This window comes from Trachymyrmex septentrionalis, unplaced genomic scaffold (assembly GCF_001594115.1).
Source record: "Trachymyrmex septentrionalis isolate Tsep2-gDNA-1 unplaced genomic scaffold, Tsep1.0 scaffold9, whole genome shotgun sequence".
Classification (NCBI taxonomy): Eukaryota; Metazoa; Arthropoda; class Insecta; order Hymenoptera; family Formicidae; genus Trachymyrmex; species Trachymyrmex septentrionalis.
Genome location: NW_017306091.1, coordinates 80,634 through 100,655, shown reverse-complemented (window position 1 = coordinate 100,655; position 20,022 = coordinate 80,634). Strand labels below are relative to the sequence as shown.

Below are 20,022 nucleotides of genomic sequence, written 5' to 3'. Positions count from 1 at the left end.
GACATAAGTTAACAGTTTACTGTAGCCAGTATAAATGATCCTTAATTCCATGATATATATCGAGCACACACACACACAAATATCTGATTTATTATTATCTGTACACACAGCGTTGAGATACTATCTTTCCTACCGGAGAACGATTGCCATTATTAAAACTGTTACCGTCTTATAGTGCATTCTCTCATGAAATCCTTTCTGTCAGAGAACCGGAAATTCGTTCGAAAAGCCGGAATCTCTGGTCGAAATCTAAAGAGACGATAACCGTAGTCGAGACCTTAGCGGGCCATAACTCGTTCCTCATAATCTCGTCTTAATTTTAGTAAAAGGTCTGGTATCATGTTTTCTGAGTTTAAATTTAGAACAGGGGGAACTTGAAATCTTATCTCGGGCCCCTAGATAGAAACGGGGACCATTCGCGGACGCGATGCTTCTGCCCGTCAGATGTTGAATGTTAATGGCATTACCTGACGAAGCGTTGCGCTTCTCCGCGCGATTTCGTTTCGGTGCGCGTTCTGAAACGCGCGCGGCGCGACCGCTTTTTTGGCGTTGCATGCACATGATGAGATCTATTATCTCGAATGACTGTCCTCTTTCGCTGTCAGCTTCTGCGAACGTGGCGCGCCGGTGAACGTCCTCTCTCTCTCTTGATGGGACACCATCAAGCGTACACCATACAGAATACGGACGGCAGTCGTCGCTCTCGTCATGTCGCTCTTTCATGTTTAAATTGAGTTAATATAAATAAACAATCCTTGCGCTGCTGTTAATAGCGGCTAAAAATATCTGTCAAAACATTTCTAGGTCCATCCCTCAATGTCCCTTCGTGAAATTTCAGCGAAATGGATCCACGCGGGCCTTGGCTCTCTTTTTCTCCTTGGAGTTTCCTTTTTTAAATAGATTTATAACAAAATATACATATTTTTTTTTTTTAATGTTTAATCACAATTTTCTGATATTTCGAAAATATTTTTTAACTTAAGAAAAACCCCCCAGATATAAAACCGAGTATAAAACACATATATGTAGATTCTATTATATATTATTTTTCTTTTATATTAAGATAATTTTAAATAAAATGTTTTATGAAATGTAAATTTAAGTAATGACCTTAAAAAAAATATATATTTCGGCTGCAGTGAGCCAATGGCCTTCCTCTCTTAACAAATTTCTGAATCCGCCAATGGAGTTAAATGTATTACAAGTATCCGCGTGCAACGTTACTTCACTGCCTACTTGTGACGTAGATCGAGATATCAGTACGGGACGGTAGGTACATCAAGAGACGACGTCAAGACGACAGCAATAATTCAAGCGGTTGTCACCTGCCATGCCTCGTTATTAGCTATGCGCGACACGAAGGCGTAACTTCCTCTGACTCGGTTTCCGGCCACCGGAAACGTCCTTCTAACTACGGCTGAATCCTTAAATGAAAATGATCTTTCACAAGATCAGCTTTTCGATCGTAGATCGTAAACGATATATCAAGACGAATCGTCACCATTGCGTAATCCATCGCAATACGTCTATGCACCTAACACGTTTGAAGGGAATACTTTTAGCAAACGTTAGGAAATTACCGGACGTATATACGTATATATTTTATGTCGCGAATCCGAGAGAGCATCTTAGGGAATTGGTTAATAAATAATGCTTGCAGATTACTTCTCTCTGAGAGGAGCGCATAAATATTTCTGATATTCTCGTTCAGCGAAAACGTTCGAGGACGTTAAGATTACCTCATTATGGAGTCGTTTTGGAATCCATACGTTTCCCATGTTGAAACGAAGCGAAGCCGTAAAAAAATAAGTGGGAAATATATGTCACATCGGAAAGAGCTAGCTCGGAATTTCCAATCTCGCGAGATAATTGACGACGTGGTACGTCGTTACATGTGGGCAATAGCGAATGCGATTTTTCACAATTTCAGCGTTTTAACGATCGCGATGTTCGCGATTGCAGCAGTTCTGTAAAGCGTCCGGTTAGAACCGGTGTCCGGTTCGGTTTTATTTTCTACTAGAATCGATTCCTCTTGTTGTCCGTTTTTGAATCTGTGCGACGACATGCTTTCGTTTGCTGCAGCAATCGATACGGCCTGACGAACGAGGACCTGAATCGACGCTGGAGCAATCCCAATCGAACGTATCATCCGGTGATCTATCACACGAAAGGCCTGATGGAGTACTGCGCCAGGGTGCTGCAGAGACCGCCCCACGTTTTCGTCGACTATCACGGCCATTCGCGGAGGAAGAACGTGTTTCTGTTCGGTTGTTCAAGGTCGGGTTCCTGGAGCGCCGCGGACAAGGCGAAACCGGACCAGCCGGTGCAGTATTTGGTAAGGGAATCAGCGGAAGGGAATCGAGGCTAGGTAATATTTTTAGATCTCGCGCGGCATCATTTATCCTACGTTTACCTGCCGCCGGCCCAGCCCGGCGGACGTTTATCACTTTCAACGACCGTCCATTCAATGTGAACTTTCGATTTGCACGAGCAATTACTCGCCGACAGCCGCCTCATTCATTTCACGCGTTGCTCTGCCACATTAACGTCATTAGTCAGAGCGTTACTGAGAAAGTGCTCCGAGAAAGTATTTCTCTTCTTGGACCTATGAAACCTTGATTCTCGTTAAAACCTTCAAACGCGATCTCGTAATCTTTGCGTACTCTCTTTCTGTATCAGATGTTACCGCATCTCATGCAGAGGACATCACCAGCTTTCGCTTTGCCACTTTGCTCCTTCAAGGTCGAAAGGAACAAGGAATCCACCGCCAGGGTCGCTGTATGGAGGCAGTTGGGTGTTACGAGGTAAACGACGGCTATATCCTGAGCAGATTGAGATCTGGCTCGCAATGAGATTTCGTGTAGCAAGGTTGAGATTACGTGTGTCTTGTAAAAAAATCTGTTCTTTAACGACTTAAATTGTACGATTTATATTCAATATTAACATTAACTTGGTGAAACGTTTTCCTTTTGCATTCACATTTATAAAAGTCAATATTACTGATATCGCAACGTTGTGATTGAAAAAAAAAAAAAATGTCACTATGTCTCGTTTAACATTTTATTCAAACAGAAGTTACACGATGGAAAGCAGTTTTTGTGGATGCGATCAAGGCGCATTGGCGGGATTACATCTCGACACAGAGCATCTCAAAGCCATTGGAAGAGATTTCTGCCAAGCTTTATCGATGATGAAGGATGGCGGTGACGATTGGGCCATCGGAAAGTACGTGCAAATTTGTTGTTATTCATTTTTAAATCGACTTAAATGTAAATTTGTTGAAATACATTTGATTGAGAATATTTATATATTAAAAAAGAAAACTTGCAAAATATTTCAAAGGAAATGTACTTCCAGGGACTGTAATCGGCAAAATTATTTTCTAAGTTTTTGAAAAGAATAATTTTTCTAAGTTTTAACTTTCTACGGGCTAGAATAAAAGGTCTTACAGAATGATATATTATTCAATATATAGATCGACAGAGCAAGCCTGTTGTCCGAGAAAGTGTGTTTTACGAAAGTCACGGAAGATACCGAAATGCATTCAAGATAAACATGCTATACATCATACCACAGCGTTTTCTTAGCAAATGAGATAAATAAACAATTGTATTATAAGGCAAGATTTGTGTGTAACCATTCGTGTGTGCGCATTGTTAATTTAATGCTTTCGTTATAAATTGTTCTGTATCAACATATGATATCTCCCCCCCCCCCCCCCCCCTCCCCGTTATCAATCAAACTAACAATGTTTCTGTAAACTAACGATAACAGCTAGTAAGTGAAAAGAGCTGTCATAATTAATTTAATTTATACATCTATTACTCTTGAAGTTAATTGACAGTTCGATTACTATTCTATATGTTTCTTATTAATTGTGCCTGTTACTCTTTTTAGAATTCCTGTGGAGAAACATATTCCCGTGGAATCAGGATGCATGGACGACGACATATCTTCCAGTAGTGAATCCAATGATTCCGATTTTGAGACTTAAGGAACTGCACCTCAGTCAAACATCAGAACAGTTATTTTAACAACAAAAAATTTATTACAAATATTTACTCTCGTGCACTTATAAATTTAAAATTTAATACAAAAGTTATTTCTATTCTAAATAAAATATTATAGTATAGTACAAAACAATATTTCACGAAAAGAAATATATCACAAACAATATTTATTTAAAACTCATAACAAACATTTAAAGCTATTCTCTATAAAAATACTATCTACATATCGTAAAATCTATTTGTACATATCTTGGACATCAATATTTCGTAAATTATGTTCCATAATAAATAAGATTATGTTTGTTATAGATTATTTAATACGTGATTTAATACTATTTAAGTATGGCCACGTATGAAATTATTCAATTTCGAAATAAAATTCTTGTGAAAGTTGAAATTATATCATAAAATCATCATCTAAGATCTAGAGAGCTTTACATTTTTGGGAAATTTGAATCATCTCTTGAAAGGCAAAACAGATTTAGATAATACCAAAAATAAATAGGGAACTGTATCATTCCCTGACACACGGTACCTCTATACTTTGTACACATAATTATATAAATGTAGGAAATAAATGTTAATGAGTTGTAATTCCCTGTAAATTTACAAGATCTCCCTAAGACTTCCTGAAGCAATTATTTGTGTTCCACGGATTAAGTTTTCGATGAGATCTTTACATGCGTATCAATATAATGCTAATTGTAAATTTTGTAATTTTTGGCTATTATTACGTCGCGCTTTTTAATATATGCACTTCCAACGTAGTTGGAATACGTAGTATACATGCCGTGACATGTACTCCACAATAATCCGAACGATAATTAATGAAGAAATTTAGGAAATTAATAAGATGATTTATAATAATGTGCGGATCAATACATAATGTGTTGAATATTGTCAGAATAAATAATTATTTATATTACATAATACTACAATATTGTAGTAATTAAATATAAATACAACATCGCAATGTTTAATACTAATATATTAATATTAGTGTTGAAATTCTGATAAGAAACAATTTACATCCGACATTTTATGTAACTTTATACTGCAGAATTTATGAGGATATTCTTAATAGCACACAACATCTACAAAGCGTTAAAAAGCGTTTATATATTTTTTTAGCGCTTTGCAGGCGCTGTTACTTGTTGCTTGTATTTAACGGAATCATTTCTTTATTATTCCAAACAAATTTTTAGAAAAATGTAATTCTTGATAGAAATATGTTGTATCCAATTAAGCATAATCAGTCATGTACTTGTGCGTACACTATACTCATATTATTTTAAGACCAAATAGTTTTTGTCATCGAAATTCGACGATACGGATATATCGTGCGAATTGTATTTCAAATCACATCATCATTCTATGAGAGTTGACAATTATTGTATTTCATTATAAATAACAAATATTTCTACAATATATAATTTTTTCTATAATAATATATAAAGAGGTTCTTCAAATGCTCCTCGCAAACTAAATTATTCATACATTGAGAAAAAAATTATTCATTTAATTAAATTAATTTAATTTGCCTTTATTGATGATGAATGTATGTATTTAAGTAAGACATATATTATATTTTACTTAAATACATTCTTCAACAAAGAAATAAAGACAATAATTAAATTAATTTTTTTCTTAGTATATGACAATATAGGTTAAAAAAATCGTTGATTAACGATATGAATTGTGCTCTGTAGTATAAATTGTAGACTGAATGGAGATTATATTGTATGCAAAAATTATACGCTACGTTTATTCATAAACGTAGCGTGTAATTTTTGCATACAATATAATCTCGATTACAGTTAATTAAAGTGACGCTAAAAAGAAGATTCGTTATTTTTTAATCACAGTTTCTCAAGAGACTAATATAAAAAGAGATTTAAGTAAAAACATCGGAATGAATTTCGATAACATTATTGTCTGTTTGGCGCGTGAACGATTTACGTAATCATTGTATAATCCTTCTTAAAATAGCCTAACGCCTTATTATAAATATATAAAGCTTTCTGACAAAATTCAAATTTGTTTTATACAAATTGCTAGAAAATCCTTACTGTTCTTACTTGTTCGATGTAACGTCGCATGTGCATATTTATACAAAAACTAAAGTAACTAAAGTACCGAATGACATTGTAGCTCCTACTACTATTATTTACTATTTCCAACGGTGCAAATAATTTTTGTTGATCTACGATTAATCTCCTATCATTGAATGATTCGACGATAAACACCGTATGCACACATTTGCATTTAGGAAAGCGGATAAAGAAGCAGTAATAAGAGGATATTCATTATCTCATCGGCTGAAATTGCATCTTGGAATATCAAGCTTTCGGTCTACCTACGTTTGATTCATACGTTTATCTAAACGAACGCTAACATTCTGCGGAATTTTGACAAGGTAACACAAGAAATGCATTATACCGATCTCCGCGCCGGTTCGGCAGAATAATCGGGTTTGATAAGTAATACGAGGACTTCACTCGACGGCATATAGCTTCTTCATGTGCAACTTCATCTGCTCATAGGTCACCCACAATACGATGTTCCAGGATACCAGGCGCGAGAAACTTGCCACGAAACCTTTATAGAACGCGGTGGGACCTTCCTGGACGTAGGTCTTGATAGCGCAGTCTATCGCGCCCTTGTACTCGCCAGCGGCGCTGTTCATGTAACGCGTCTTCACGACGTCCACGGGACTTGCCGCCAGGGTGGTGCAGAGTCCTGCGGCCGTCGCGGCGGTCAAATGACACGGTATCCCGTCACGAAGATAACCGCTAATCAGAATGAGGTCCTTGATGATGTCGTAACAGACTATCTCCGCCACGTTCACGATAGCGTTCCGCGAGACATTCGGCATGGTTCCTACGTGTGACGAGATAGAGGATTACTTTCTGCGGTATTAAAAAAAAATGTCTTATCTACCGTTTGTGCAATCTTTAAAAAATTCTACAAATAATACAAGAAGTTTCTAAAATTAAAAAGATTTCTATCGCACGGGAAGACTCACCTTTCCAAAGGCCTTTCGCGCCTTCTCCACTAGCGATACTCTTGTACGCCTGCAGAGTGGAGCTATACCTTACCGATGATCGCCCATTATTCCCAGCCTGCATGCGGATTTTAACGACGTCGGTTGGCTGAGCGATCATCACTGCCAAAGCGCCCGTCGTGATTCCCGCGGCAACACGTACGCCAATGTTCATCGATGTGCCGATCTTATTGTTATCTGTTGAAATAAAAACGCACGATGAAAAACTAGTCTCTGACAGATAATTTCAGAATTAAGAAGCGATATCAAATCGACGCAAATTATGCGTCGATCAACTTTTTATCTCTCACTTAATGTTCACCAATTACGATCAATATCGGTTTTAATGTCTTTATATATGTATAATATTCATAACCGTTAGTAAGCTTTTCACAATCAGCTTGACATTAATAACAAATAATAAATTATTATAGAGGACCGATGATGTACCGCGAGCAATCCCAAAAATAAAAATTAACTTGTCAATTATATTAAGATAATGAAAACAAATCAATCAAATCTTCTGTAAACATTGAAAAAGAGTACAATTTCGAAATTCTCTTTTAAATCTGAGATTATATTTACGTATAAATGTATTATGTCTTTATTTTTTCAAAGAAAATAAATAAGCCTATTTGAGCCGTAGCACAGGATGTATATAGATGCAAATTTTTTGTTTATTTAATAAAAGTCTTATTTTAATAGAGTTATTGATACTTTAGATATGCTCAGCAACAAAATAAAACTTACTAGTTACAATAGATTAAAATTTAGATTAAAGTAAAAATTTAGAATTGAACGCTACTTAAAATTAGGAAAAAAATATTTTGGAATATGTATTATACTGATGCACACACAAAACGAACTGTAAATAATCCATTCAATTCTGCAAATTAATTTTTACACACGTTTTTGAGAACTTTTAAAAATAAAATGTGAAATTCACGAACATAACGATACCGAAAAATCAGAAAAGTAAACAGAATCGTAAGACTATGCAAACATGTCTGATTGAGCAAAATTTTATAAAAGTCTCAGCAATACATCAAAGATGAATTATTGTACATCCAAGCAAATATTATATATTTGTAGCAAATGTATTTAAAAAACTTTGTAAAAAGAAAACAGTTTGAATGCTGTATTTTAAGGAATTAAAACTTCTCTGCAAATGTAAATGGAATAAAATGTATAAATATGTAATAGTCTCACGATTATTCAATGCAGGGAATAAGAGTTACAAAAGATGTTCAAATCCTCGCCTTTGCTGTACATTCAATCTTTTAGCTCTCCCATTTTCATTTTCTGACTGGATATTTAGCTTTCTTTCACTTCCCTCCTTTCCTCCTTTCTCAATTTCAAAAACGACAGAAATGAGAACGAGGAATGGGATATCAAGATGATCCTAAACGATTCGCGCGTGAAGTTTACGAGAGTTTTCACCGTGATAAAGCGAGTGTCGATATGAATATGCGTGTCTATGTATATAATGTTAGACATTCAATATTAGACTTTTTTTTTATTAACAGTGATTCTTGACTATTTTTTTAGTATTTATGTTTTCCAATGTTATAAATGTCAAGATAATGGCAAGAATTTAATCGTCCAAGAATATTGATGAGTATATAAAAATATATTTCAAATATAATTTTACAATTATAATTCATTAAATATTGTCTAATATCGATATGTTTGCATGTTATTAATATGGGAAAACGTTTTATTGTGCACGTATAAGATATATAAATGTACATTATACCCGCGTTTGAGGAATTGTTGAAATTGTAACGCGCGCGGCTATTTTCGTATATATATCATAGAAGATATATTTATATCAAAAGTTAGGAGTTTGTTGGCTGTACCGTCGAAGATTCCAGCGTAGAGTGACTTCACGCTGTCGTAGAGGCCCAATCGTATGCTGGCGAAACACATCTGTCTCTGGAGTCCCGCGGATAGACCTCCGTACAGGCTCCTGTAACCACCCTCGCTCAAGCACACCGCCCTCACAATTCACCCTCAAACTCGTTTCCAGGGTATCGTTTGTACACATTTCTCTCTCTCTCTCTCTCTCTCTCTCTCTATCTCAATGTTTTTTAAAAAAATATTATTCGCTTTTTTTTTACGCAAATATTGCGCAATTTTTCCTTTTTTTCTCTCCGCCTTTTTCCTATCCGCGCGATTTTGCACCTAATTTTTTTTTTTCTACAATATTGATATCCTACATATCGAATACTTTAAAGCGAAAATCAACATTACTCATTAATAAAGTGATTTACAGTTCGAAGACGCGCGAAAGAAAAGAAAAGTAATTCGAGAGCTGAGAAATAACCAAGAGAGAGCGTGCATTATTTGTCATGTTGACCGCGCATTTTAATGTCGTATCACATTCAAAAGTAGAGAAGAAGAAGACACCGGCGATTGAGAAAGTAAGTCATTACTGTAGATATAAATATATAGGCAAAGTAAATGAAATAAAATCAAAAGGAGAAAGTGAGAAAGAAAAGAGAGAAACTACGTGAAAATTTAAGAGAAATATATCGATGAAGAGATGTGTAAGAGGGATAAACAAGTTGTCTTTCGAAATTTTATAAGCAGCTTTATTGGAGAAATGACTATCAGAAGATATAGAAAGAAATTTCGTGACATTTATGCGCCGTACAAAAAAGTTTGCGCGAAACATCACGTATCCACGTTTGTACGTATCAATTATTTGCACGAATTCTTTTTATTGTACAAATTAATTGGAAATTTATAAATATTTTGTACAAAAGAAACAGAACCGTTTGGTTAATTTTTCGAATAACGGAAAAAGAGACGCGAAAGACAACCCGTGCAAAATAGAAATAAAAGAATAATCAGTAAAAGTAATAAAACGGTAAGAGGAATTGATACAGGAAATACCATCGACAAGTCTCATTAAACTTGTACTTTCGTTTTATATATTTCAATCTTCATCGGATATAATGTGTAATTTTTGGAAAGTAGTTGCATTCCTTTATTTATTTTACTTATGCAAACATTGTTCTACGTGAGTGATCACTTGTTCATGGTATTTCTGACTAGAGGACAAAATAAAAATCATACTTATTCGGAGATTAATAGTAAGATCGTAAGAGTCTAGAAAGTTTTCGAGAACAAGCAATTATTGTACGTACATGTGCCAGATGTTGAGCAAAATTTTAATGAAAACACGATAAGCCGTAAATATTTTCTCACCGATCCTTTCTTTACTGACAATACATGAAAAAATAGTTAAACAAATTAAGTTAATCAGTACAAGTTGCTTTTTTTAAATAAGGCTTTTTTATGGTGATATAAATATAAATATCTATTATGAACCATTGAAAGTATCAAAAGAAATATAAATAAATATTTTTTATATTTTAATTGAACACATAATTTGTGGTTACTTATACATAAAAATTTTTAAGTTATACATTTAATAAATTGTATTCTGAATTAATGTTTAACAAATTTTTTTATATTCAGTATAATTTATACGTGTAATTTAATTAATAAACGAAAAAAATCAATTAGCTTAATCTGGCACACGCCGAAACGAGAAATCTGATTAATAATAGTTTGTGTATTACGAAAAAAAGTACCGCATGTTATTATTTCAGAGAGAGCGACAGTTGAATATAAAATGGTTATTATATCAACGAGCGATTGCTCTATAAATATCTTTTATATTATATAGCTTTAAATTGAATTATCACTCTTAGACAAGAGCAAGTCCTGCATTTACAGATTCCGTATATATTACAATATTATGTACAAATATTAATAGCGCAAATAAAGTTGCTACCTACCATCGATTCTTAAATTACATACTATTATGATAACGAACAACGTACCTTGCGCCTTCGTATCTGACGATGTTTGCGAGGGTCTGGAACAATCCCGGCTGGCTCGTTCTTACTGCAAAGACCGATCCTTCCGCTGATGCCAGCAACAGGGCTCGGCTTTCTCCCGCGATCTTGAAGAAAAATCGTTTCGATCGTGAAAGAAATAATTCGATTTCTAGAACGGTGAAAAGACGAGATGACACGCGATTATGCCGAAGGATATAATTCAAGTACAATTATTATTACTTAGCTCACCTGCATTCTGACTTTAGCGGTGTCCAACGGAAAGGTAGCTAAATCGGCGATGCAGGCCGCGGTGCCCGCGGTAAGTAATTTCACGCCAAGCGAAAAGTCGTCCGACATTCCTTGCTTCATGATTTCCGCTGTTTGGTCACTCTTTTTCCCTTCCAAGATCTTTTTCCCTCTTATTACTGCTGATGCGTGCTGTTAAAAGTGAGCGTGGATGCCTCGTGAAGGATGGTGCAGGATTCTTGGATAAATTGGCTAATTTCTTCCAGCGTGACAGTAATTTCTCCCTTGGACTCGCTCGTTTCCTTCCAGAGGGATTTCTTTTTATTAGGCAAATGATCCTATGTACACTATATACAAAGTCCTATCAGAGGACAGGAACCTTCAGATACTCATGGAGTTCATACTTCAACTGGTGTTCTTAAAGGTACGTTTCCCTGAAGTGATCGGGATACGCGTGGAGTCCTCCCGATCGTGAGCACTCGTGTTCGATTTCTTGATGGTGAACTTCTTTATACATACTATTCTCCTGTGAACAAACGATGTAAAAGAACGCCGTACAATATTCTGATACGAGAAACGATCCGCTCGATGCGAACGTGATCGACTGTCGCCGCTAAACTGACAGCCGCTGCTTTTATCGCACTTTAGTCACTTGTGAATACTATACAGTGCGATTCTAATTCCACAAAATAAAACGGGTGTACTCCGATTCTCTAACTCTTTAACGGCAGTGTCGGTATCGTTATATTGTAGTGTATGCAGATATTATATATCTTATACAGTATAGTAAAAAAGCTGCGCTAATGATAACATATCATTAAGAGATAATTATCATTAAGAGTTACAGAATTACATCCGATAAACGTAAAAGTATATCGCGTCGCGCGAAGGTAGTATATTCAATTGCGCATGTATCGAAGATTAACGATCATTGAACAAGGCGATTTATCTCGAGACTGTTAATCATAGGAGTGTCAAAAATCCACTCCTATGTGAATATATCGTGTTATTATCTTGAACCACGCACATGCGGCGATATCTGGAATATCTGGAATATCTGGATGAGGGCTATTGAGCCACTGTAATGATATACTGTAATATCGTTGATCGTTCATCGCGATTGATAACTGGCAAGATCCGTCTGCCGGCGTCGATATCACTTGGCACGTGCCTGTTAATTACATTGACAACGGGTTTCCGAACTTCCGTCTTGGCCGGGTACCGAAATAGACCGTCGTAGATGAGGAGAGAACTTTGATCAGCTTGGTGAGAGAGACTTGCCAATACCGAGGAGAGAGGCTTAGAGATCGACATCTTTATTTGCGATTATAATTAATCAACTTAACGTTTAAACGATATGCGTATATATTTTTTGTATGAGTACGTCTCGTCATTTGTGCTTGGATACGGTGCTATGCACAAGAAGTTGCAAAAATAATTGGAGTCGCAATGGTAGCAGTTATTATGTTTATATGTTGTGTCGTCTAGATGTTGAAATATAAATAAGTAGAGTAAAAAGATAAATGATAGAGGGTTCAAAGAACGCGAGACGAAGCGTGATCAGCAGACTTTGTCCGATTATTTTACTTCGTCGAATAATGTTTATTGAATATCAATTGCAACTAGTTGATCTGTTATTGAGTTTAAACGAACAATTATACAGTGAAATCAGTGCATCGTGAGTATGTAATTATTCACTCAATATGAGGAAACCGTCGCGTCAGCAAACTTCAAAGTCTTCATATTTTTTAAAACATAAATTCAAAAGAGAAGCAGAGAGAGAGAGAGAGAGAGAGAGAGAGAGAATCATTCGATGTGATCTAGTAGTATTCTATTCTTTCTTTGACTTTGTAAATAAGTTATATGAGGACTACTTGATTGATCAAATCCTGTTAAGCCAGCTGATTACGCAATAGACGAACTAAAAGTTCCAGTGCATAGTCCAACGATCATTAAACGCGCTCGTGCATTTTGAAATTTACTAATAGAAACTGTGAGAGAGAACAAATGTCATCATTCTCGTAAAGAACAAAGTCCACGTTGAATTATTTTCACCGCATGACGAATTAAGACACTGCGTTGGTGCCGTGCCTCCGCAACGTCACCTGCGTTTATCATTGCGAGCGATGGCAGAATTTTATTTTCGAACTGTCATTGAACTTTATGTTTTTAGATGCAATTTGAAAGACTTAATATAATTTGCTGAGACTAGAAGTTATTTGATAAATTATTTCGAAATCATTTATTTTTCATATCATACGTAATTTTTATAACTTTAATTTTGTATAATTTAATTTTGTTAACTAGCATAATGTAAACTAAATTAAATTAGATTCTTTTTTCAATTTCATATAAACAGTTAATTATTTGCTCGTTGCTATCTTTTTAAAGAAATCAAGATAGCCTTCAAAAAATGCAAAACTTTTGTGGTATCCTTGCGAGAATACATCGATGTGAAATGAAAGGTTTGTATTGATTTTCCTTATCGTGTTGATAAAAAGAACATGGAATACATATGTGCATATGAAAAGAATTGTGAGGTATTGTCAACAATTGTTCTCCAACGCAGTATTTCTTCATTATGTAATTTGTAATAATTAAAATACGCGTGTATGTATACACACAGAAAAATACTGTATTTAAACGTTAATTATTTGTTTCAAGTATTTCAAAAGTTTATATATTCACAAATACATCATTACAAACATTAAATTTATTTAAAATATTTATATTTTGAATACTAATAATAAAATTTAATACTTCAATCAAGATCATTAAGTTAAAATCAATTTGATTTTTTTATTATATAAAATCGTTTCTTCGATAAAATTTTAGAACATTTTTGAAGAAAAAAGATAAATTTTTATTTTGAGTACATGATAATAAGTTTTCTTTATTAAAATCTGTAAGTAAATATATTTTAAAACTATTATCAATAAATATTCTTTGTTAAAGGTAAGATAACCGTTACTTAAAAGAAAAAGTAAATTAAGTAATAATTTTTTTAACAATAGAATGACATTTTTCTGTGTGTGTATAAGTTTTGTTTTAATGTCAAAACTACAGCTCGTGTTTCATCTCCCCTTTTATTTTGTCGAAATTGTATCAGTTTACATAAAATCGCAATTTAATTCTTCTTTTTACGGGACCATTGCTTAACTCATTCGAATTATTTCAGTCTAGGTCAAGTTCGAGCTCATGTATTATTTTTCGAAGAACTCTCCGCTTCAAGTCGTCGCGAGAATCGGGATCGATGGATGATAACATGAGTCATGTGCGATGAAGTAAAATGAAAATCGCACGCGAAAGTACTACGAGCTTATTTGCCGTATATGTATGCGGAGTGGGCGTTTTGGAATCGATGTAGTGCGAACACAATGCATCGCGAAACGTAAATGCAGCGTTTCTAATTTTTCGTTATTTCTCTTCCACGAAGTAGAATCTCTCCTCGAACATTCCAGCGCGACTTGCATCTCACTAAATTGCTCGCAAAGCAATTCCACTGACTAGCAAACATGTTTTTACACAAAATGCTGACTGGTATGTGGGAAAACTTCTGGTTGCGATTTACAATGAACTTGAAAAGAATAATTTAATTTTTTTATACGTTACGAATAATGTCGATCAACGCTAATTGTGATTAGTCAAATATGTATTATTTATTTCGTAGCGCTATTATTTTGTATTATATGCAATTAGCTATCGCGTTTTGCGGATTCGATATGATAATCGCAGAATATCATTTACAAATGTGTGTAGTTATTGATTTTCCAACGAATGATTAAATCCTATGATAAAATAAAGGTAGGATATGCCAGACGCACATAATATTATACTGTTGTTGCAACGTAATCATGTTACATTCAATATCTGGCTATTGACTCATAAGGCATAATTCGTTTTAAAAGCGTTAATAAAACGCGATGAATCAATACAATTATAGTGTTCTTGATAAACAGTAGATAATAATATATATAGTAGATAATAATAGATGAGTAAATAAATGCTTCGAAATATTTCGTGAAGGTGTTCCTTATAGATAAAAAGAAAGAACAAATATTCTTATAAATTAACATTACGCAAACGCTTCTCGTTATCGAAATAATGGACAAATACAGTAGTATCAAATAATAATGATTTGATTTAAATTTAAAAGTTTTAGATATTTTTTTATTTACAAAAGACATTCAAAATGTCCATCATTTTCCATATATACCTGAGCAAGAGAATCCTGTTTTAATAATTACATTTGTTCTTTCTTTTTATCCAGAAATATGAAATTTTAAGACATACTTATGACTCATTTGTACAGTACATTAACAAATCAAAGGGTGAAGGGATTTTTCGGATTTGATAGGGAAAATAAACATTTGATGAGATAAATGGAAATTATATGCAAATAGAAATGAAAATAGCAGGATATATCGTTTAATTGCGCAGCGTTAACGAATTAGCAAATTGTAAAGAGGCAAGAGAATAATAACAATATAAATTACAGATCACTTACCAAGTGTACAGTAAGTAGGTAACAACACAACTGAAAGGAGTTGCGAGAAAGCACCGTTTATACCGGCTCGTCGACCAATGGAGGAAGATCAAAGTCGATGCCGCCCAATGGATAGTCGTTCATGGCGTCATTTCCCACCAAGGAACGCTGAGCTTGCAGAAATCGATAATTTCTAGACGCGCGATGGCGGTGAATGACGGTCGCGATCAGCCGGGTGGCTTCTTCGCGAGGGAGAGCCCACAACCCTTTTACGGGGACGTTGAGAGAATCAAGAAGAAAATTTGATAGCAAATTAGACTTTCTGTCAAGGAACAAGGAAAAAAGATAAAAGAGAACACGAAATACATTAATTAAAAAGAGATAAAATAAAAAGGGGAAGAAAAAAGTTTTCACTTACCCTGTGAACGTTAAATTATGCTCATAAAGCTCGATTAAACTAAGCGAGTCGTCCGTATTTTATTACCAACTCGTGCAACAAAGTAAATATATTTAATGACATTTCGTGACATACATTTCGTACGTTAATGGCATTTAGCTGCTTGCATTTCAAAGATTTTAAACAATACACTCGTAGCGTGTACTCGTAACGTTGCGCAATAAAAACATTGCCAATTCTTATGTAATAGCATCATATTGATTTTGACAGATAATACATTTGACAGATAATACCGAACAAAAATACCGAATGTAAATAATTTTTAACTGTAATTATATTTATTAGCGGTTTTTAATGCTTTTTAAATAATCGTTTATCTTTTACGAGGCGTAAATTCACTCTATCTGTGCAAAGTGTAAAAAATATATCTATTATATAAAGTAAATTAGTGTTATAGATATATTTGAAATACATATATCCCACTTATAATTTATCATCAGATATAAATAATTAGTTAAATCTTTTAGAAGCATTTATGTGTTAGACAGTGTATTAAATCTTTATGACAGCAACAAGTTGCATATTTTCATCGCTTTATCCAATCTGGTTGATTGGAACAGTTGAAACGGCAATACGTAACACCGCTGTTCTCGTACTTCGACCTTTCAATATCTCTTAATAATTTATTAATGTTATATCATTTCAAAAACTTTTATACGAGCTTATATCACTCAAATATAAAAATATTAAAGTAGTCTTTAATTTTATTACAGTGTAACATAATAATTTTTTACTAACTTTTTAAGCTTACACTTCAATTCCGAATATTCTTTCTTACATCTAATAACTTGAAACAATTAACACACAATTACACAAAAATAATTTTTGCTTTATTGAGTCTCAGAAAAAGTAAATTAAAAGGATAAGACATTTAAAACTTATTAAGCATTTATTGCTTTTTGATAAAGTTATTTTACAATGGTGGAATTACACAAATGTCTTTATATTAAAAAAAAAATTGTCGTAGAAACGTCTTTTATAAGGATAAGAGTAGAGACTTTATATAATCTCTCTTTGCTCAGTTGTTTATATAAACAAGAGAGTTTAATTATCGGATTTACTGCAATAGCAGTATTCATATTTGATTCTTATATTTAAAATCTTTAAGTATAGGATTAAGATGTCAATTACAAAGTTGTATTAGCATCTTAAGATATAAATTAAGACATCAAATCTTGAAATAAAAACGGATTATGAATACCAGCCATTATTAAAAAATTTGTCATTATTAAGTTAATTCTTCTTCTGTTTGTTAAGTCTATATAATTATTTACATCTAAAGACCGATTTAAACAAAGGGGAAAATCATAGAAGATAATTTCAATGAAAGCGTTGTCAACATTCAGGAAACTACGATCTCATCATATTTATAATATGTCCAAGTGTTCATTTATATCATGAATCTCTGTCTTTAGGCTTTGGCCGCCTATGCATTATTATTCGCTCTGATGTGCTTACTTATATTGGGGACAAATGCCTTGCCATCTGAAGTTGTACCGGAGAAGGAATGAGAAAAAGGAATGAGAAGATATGAAAACGCATTTGTGTCTCCATGCGATACATATGTGAGCAGTTTAATAACAGTCAGTTTGACTTCTTTTAATTTTTTTTTAAACTAAAATTTGATTAATTTTTCAAAAGTAATAACAAAACTCAATCAACGGGCGAAGTAAGAGTCAACCACATTTTTTAATTTTTACATAAAATTATATATTATATTAAACGTCAGTCTGTGTTGATCCTCACTACTGAACGTACATGATAACCGATACATAATGTCTGTTTTACATATCTACGTTCCTTCTCTCTGTACATATTTCAAAAGTTTTTTAGTTCTTTTTGGACATATTAATTCAAACTTCTTACACATGATTTCTGAGCTTTACCAATGACAATTTTAATACTTTTGACTGTTCAACCATACGGAAATTATGTTTCGAGATCAAGACTCACCCGAACTGTGATTATTCGGAATATACGAATACTTGCGACAATTGAATTTGTTCTGTTACTTTTCATTGTACTAATGTCTGAAGAGGGCTCAAACCGGTAGCCGAAACTTGTAACTTGTAATGTATTAGTTTATAGTCTTATTTTTTGGCGTGATGTTTCATCGCGTTTAATATAATATATAATTTTATGTAAAAATTAAAAAATGTGGTTGACTCTTACTTCGCCCGTTGATTGAGTTTTGTTATTATGTTTTGAAAGAATCCTTTGAATTTGTTTATTTATTTTCAAAAGTAGTCTTTTCAGAAGAAGTCACTGACTAAACTGCCCCTGTATCTTACAAAAGTGAAGTAGATTGCAAAATACAACTCGCACGTGAATCTAGCAGATTATATCACAATAAATATCGCGTTGACCATGTCATCACTGAACGATTCAGGTGTCAGCGAATGGCGATAATTATCGCCACGCCATCCTCATCATGTGTCTAGCCATCGTTATGTACGTCGTTACTGGAGCACTCAGTATAATTCAGTATGTCTTGTCGATGATCGGCGTGTTCCTGTTAACTTTACTGGGTAGAGCGATTTTGTTAGTCGGTCACACAGTATCAAGAGATCGCACCCCGAGGAGACGTCGAGTTATTAACGAACAAGAATTATACACCGATTCTGAAGATGATCGTACTAGGAGTACCAGGAGTGAAACATCCCTGAAATCGAGGCACTCCTCTCGAACGATAAGACCTGCTGGCGCACAAAGGAGTGAATCAACTCATGAAACTTCTACGTCTATCTGACACTCGTCAATCGGTATATTTCTTTAAGTATATTTCTTAACACTGTGATCGATATTCATAGTCTATTATTATTTCAAGACCATCTTAAGTAATGTCTTAAGATGCTAATATGTGGTAAGACTGTACTTACGACAAAGAATCGACTTTGAATACCGTCCTGTGATGCTTGAATTTATAGTCAGCGTGCGCAAAGTAAATTTTTCTGTTTGTCATCATTTTTCTACGGTATATTACTTTTGTTACGAACTTCTTTCAGATATTGATTATGCGAGGTGTTATACAAGAGAATAGCGCTGACAATTGTACCTTCAAATATTCAGAAAGAAACATTTGTATCTGCAAAAATGTAACTGCTAACAGTTATGTAAATAAATTACTGTAAAAATAATTCCCAAATAATAACCTAAAATTGTAAAAGTATTGTATATATAATATAAACGATTAAATTTGCTTCAATTTCTGCGTGATATTTCTTTGACTTTATCTGGTACTTAAATTGCCTATCAAATATGTTGACAGATTTATTTTTATAGATTTATGAAAACAGCATCTGATTCGCTCGGTTTTACGAGATTTTAAGTAATAACGATCTTAAAATGAATTTTATATTTATTGGTATCACCTTTGTGTAGTTATTCTCTCTCTCTCTTTTAATACCACAATAAACATAATTTTAACTTATCTTTAAAACAAAACTTTATTAGATACATTGATTAAAGATAAAAGCTTTAGTCTTAATCGCTGTTCTTTGATGTATTTGGAAATTAATCACAAAAATATTAGCAATAGGAGCATAATAATTATATTCTTCAAACGTGTGAAATATAATATTAATTTCAATAACAAATATTTAATATTATAAGAAAGCTTATATATATATATATATATGTACGATATTATAAAGTCAAATATGATATCGTAGGAAAGTTCATCTATTCTTTGTAAGACGGTATAAATGGACGGAATATGTTAATATGTCATAAGAAACACTTACAATATATATATATATATGTTTAAATCTAATCATTTTATACGTGGACGGAGCTATATCTACTAACAAGTTTTTGTGTTAAATATGTTTAGTAGCAAAATGAAGCGTAAGAATTTATATAATTCGTATTGTTATATATCATATCGATTAATCTATTTATTATAGAATTATTAAAAAGCAATTTGAGCA

General features: G+C 33.6%; 3 protein-coding genes across 8 annotated transcripts in view; 2 read left to right on the top strand and 1 right to left on the bottom strand.

The window, feature by feature from the left end:
• The window catches only part of LOC108755925 (cytosolic carboxypeptidase 1-like), a 32,858-nt gene extending 28,792 nt beyond the window's left edge, over positions 1–4,066 (top strand). For 5 of the 6 annotated variants that reach the window (XM_018499354.1, XM_018499357.1, XM_018499356.1 and 2 more), the window contains 5 exons: positions 2,083–2,335; positions 2,680–2,804; positions 3,073–3,225; positions 3,476–3,619; positions 3,898–3,970. In XM_018499354.1, the coding sequence (XP_018354856.1) occupies positions 2,083–2,335; positions 2,680–2,804; positions 3,073–3,225; positions 3,476–3,587 (643 nt within the window). In that variant the 3' untranslated portion in view covers positions 3,588–3,619; positions 3,898–3,970. Of the gene's footprint in view, positions 1–2,082; positions 2,336–2,679; positions 2,805–3,072; positions 3,226–3,475; positions 3,620–3,897 lie in introns of all 6 variants that reach the window. The other variant, XM_018499355.1, reaches the window with a different exon arrangement.
• Positions 4,067–5,830: 1,764 nt separating this feature from the next.
• Positions 5,831–15,985, bottom strand: LOC108756003 (mitochondrial uncoupling protein 2-like). The gene is made up of 6 exons (XM_018499527.1): positions 15,658–15,985; positions 11,154–11,676; positions 10,908–11,029; positions 8,913–9,022; positions 7,036–7,251; positions 5,831–6,890 (listed from the first exon to the last, which is right to left on the bottom strand). Exons 2-6 carry the CDS (start codon positions 11,271–11,273, stop codon positions 6,505–6,507), a joined length of 954 nt encoding a protein of 317 aa, XP_018355029.1. The 5' UTR covers positions 11,274–11,676; positions 15,658–15,985; the 3' UTR covers positions 5,831–6,504.
• Positions 15,986–17,475: 1,490 nt separating this feature from the next.
• LOC108755984 (mesoderm induction early response protein 1) overlaps positions 17,476–20,022 on the top strand; it is a 10,828-nt gene continuing 8,281 nt past the window's right edge. Inside the window, exons 1-3 of the mRNA XM_018499497.1 lie at positions 17,476–17,676; positions 18,341–18,807; positions 19,099–19,114. Coding sequence (XP_018354999.1) covers positions 18,525–18,807; positions 19,099–19,114 — 299 coding nt within the window. The 5' untranslated portion in view covers positions 17,476–17,676; positions 18,341–18,524. The remainder of the gene's footprint in view (positions 17,677–18,340; positions 18,808–19,098; positions 19,115–20,022) is intronic.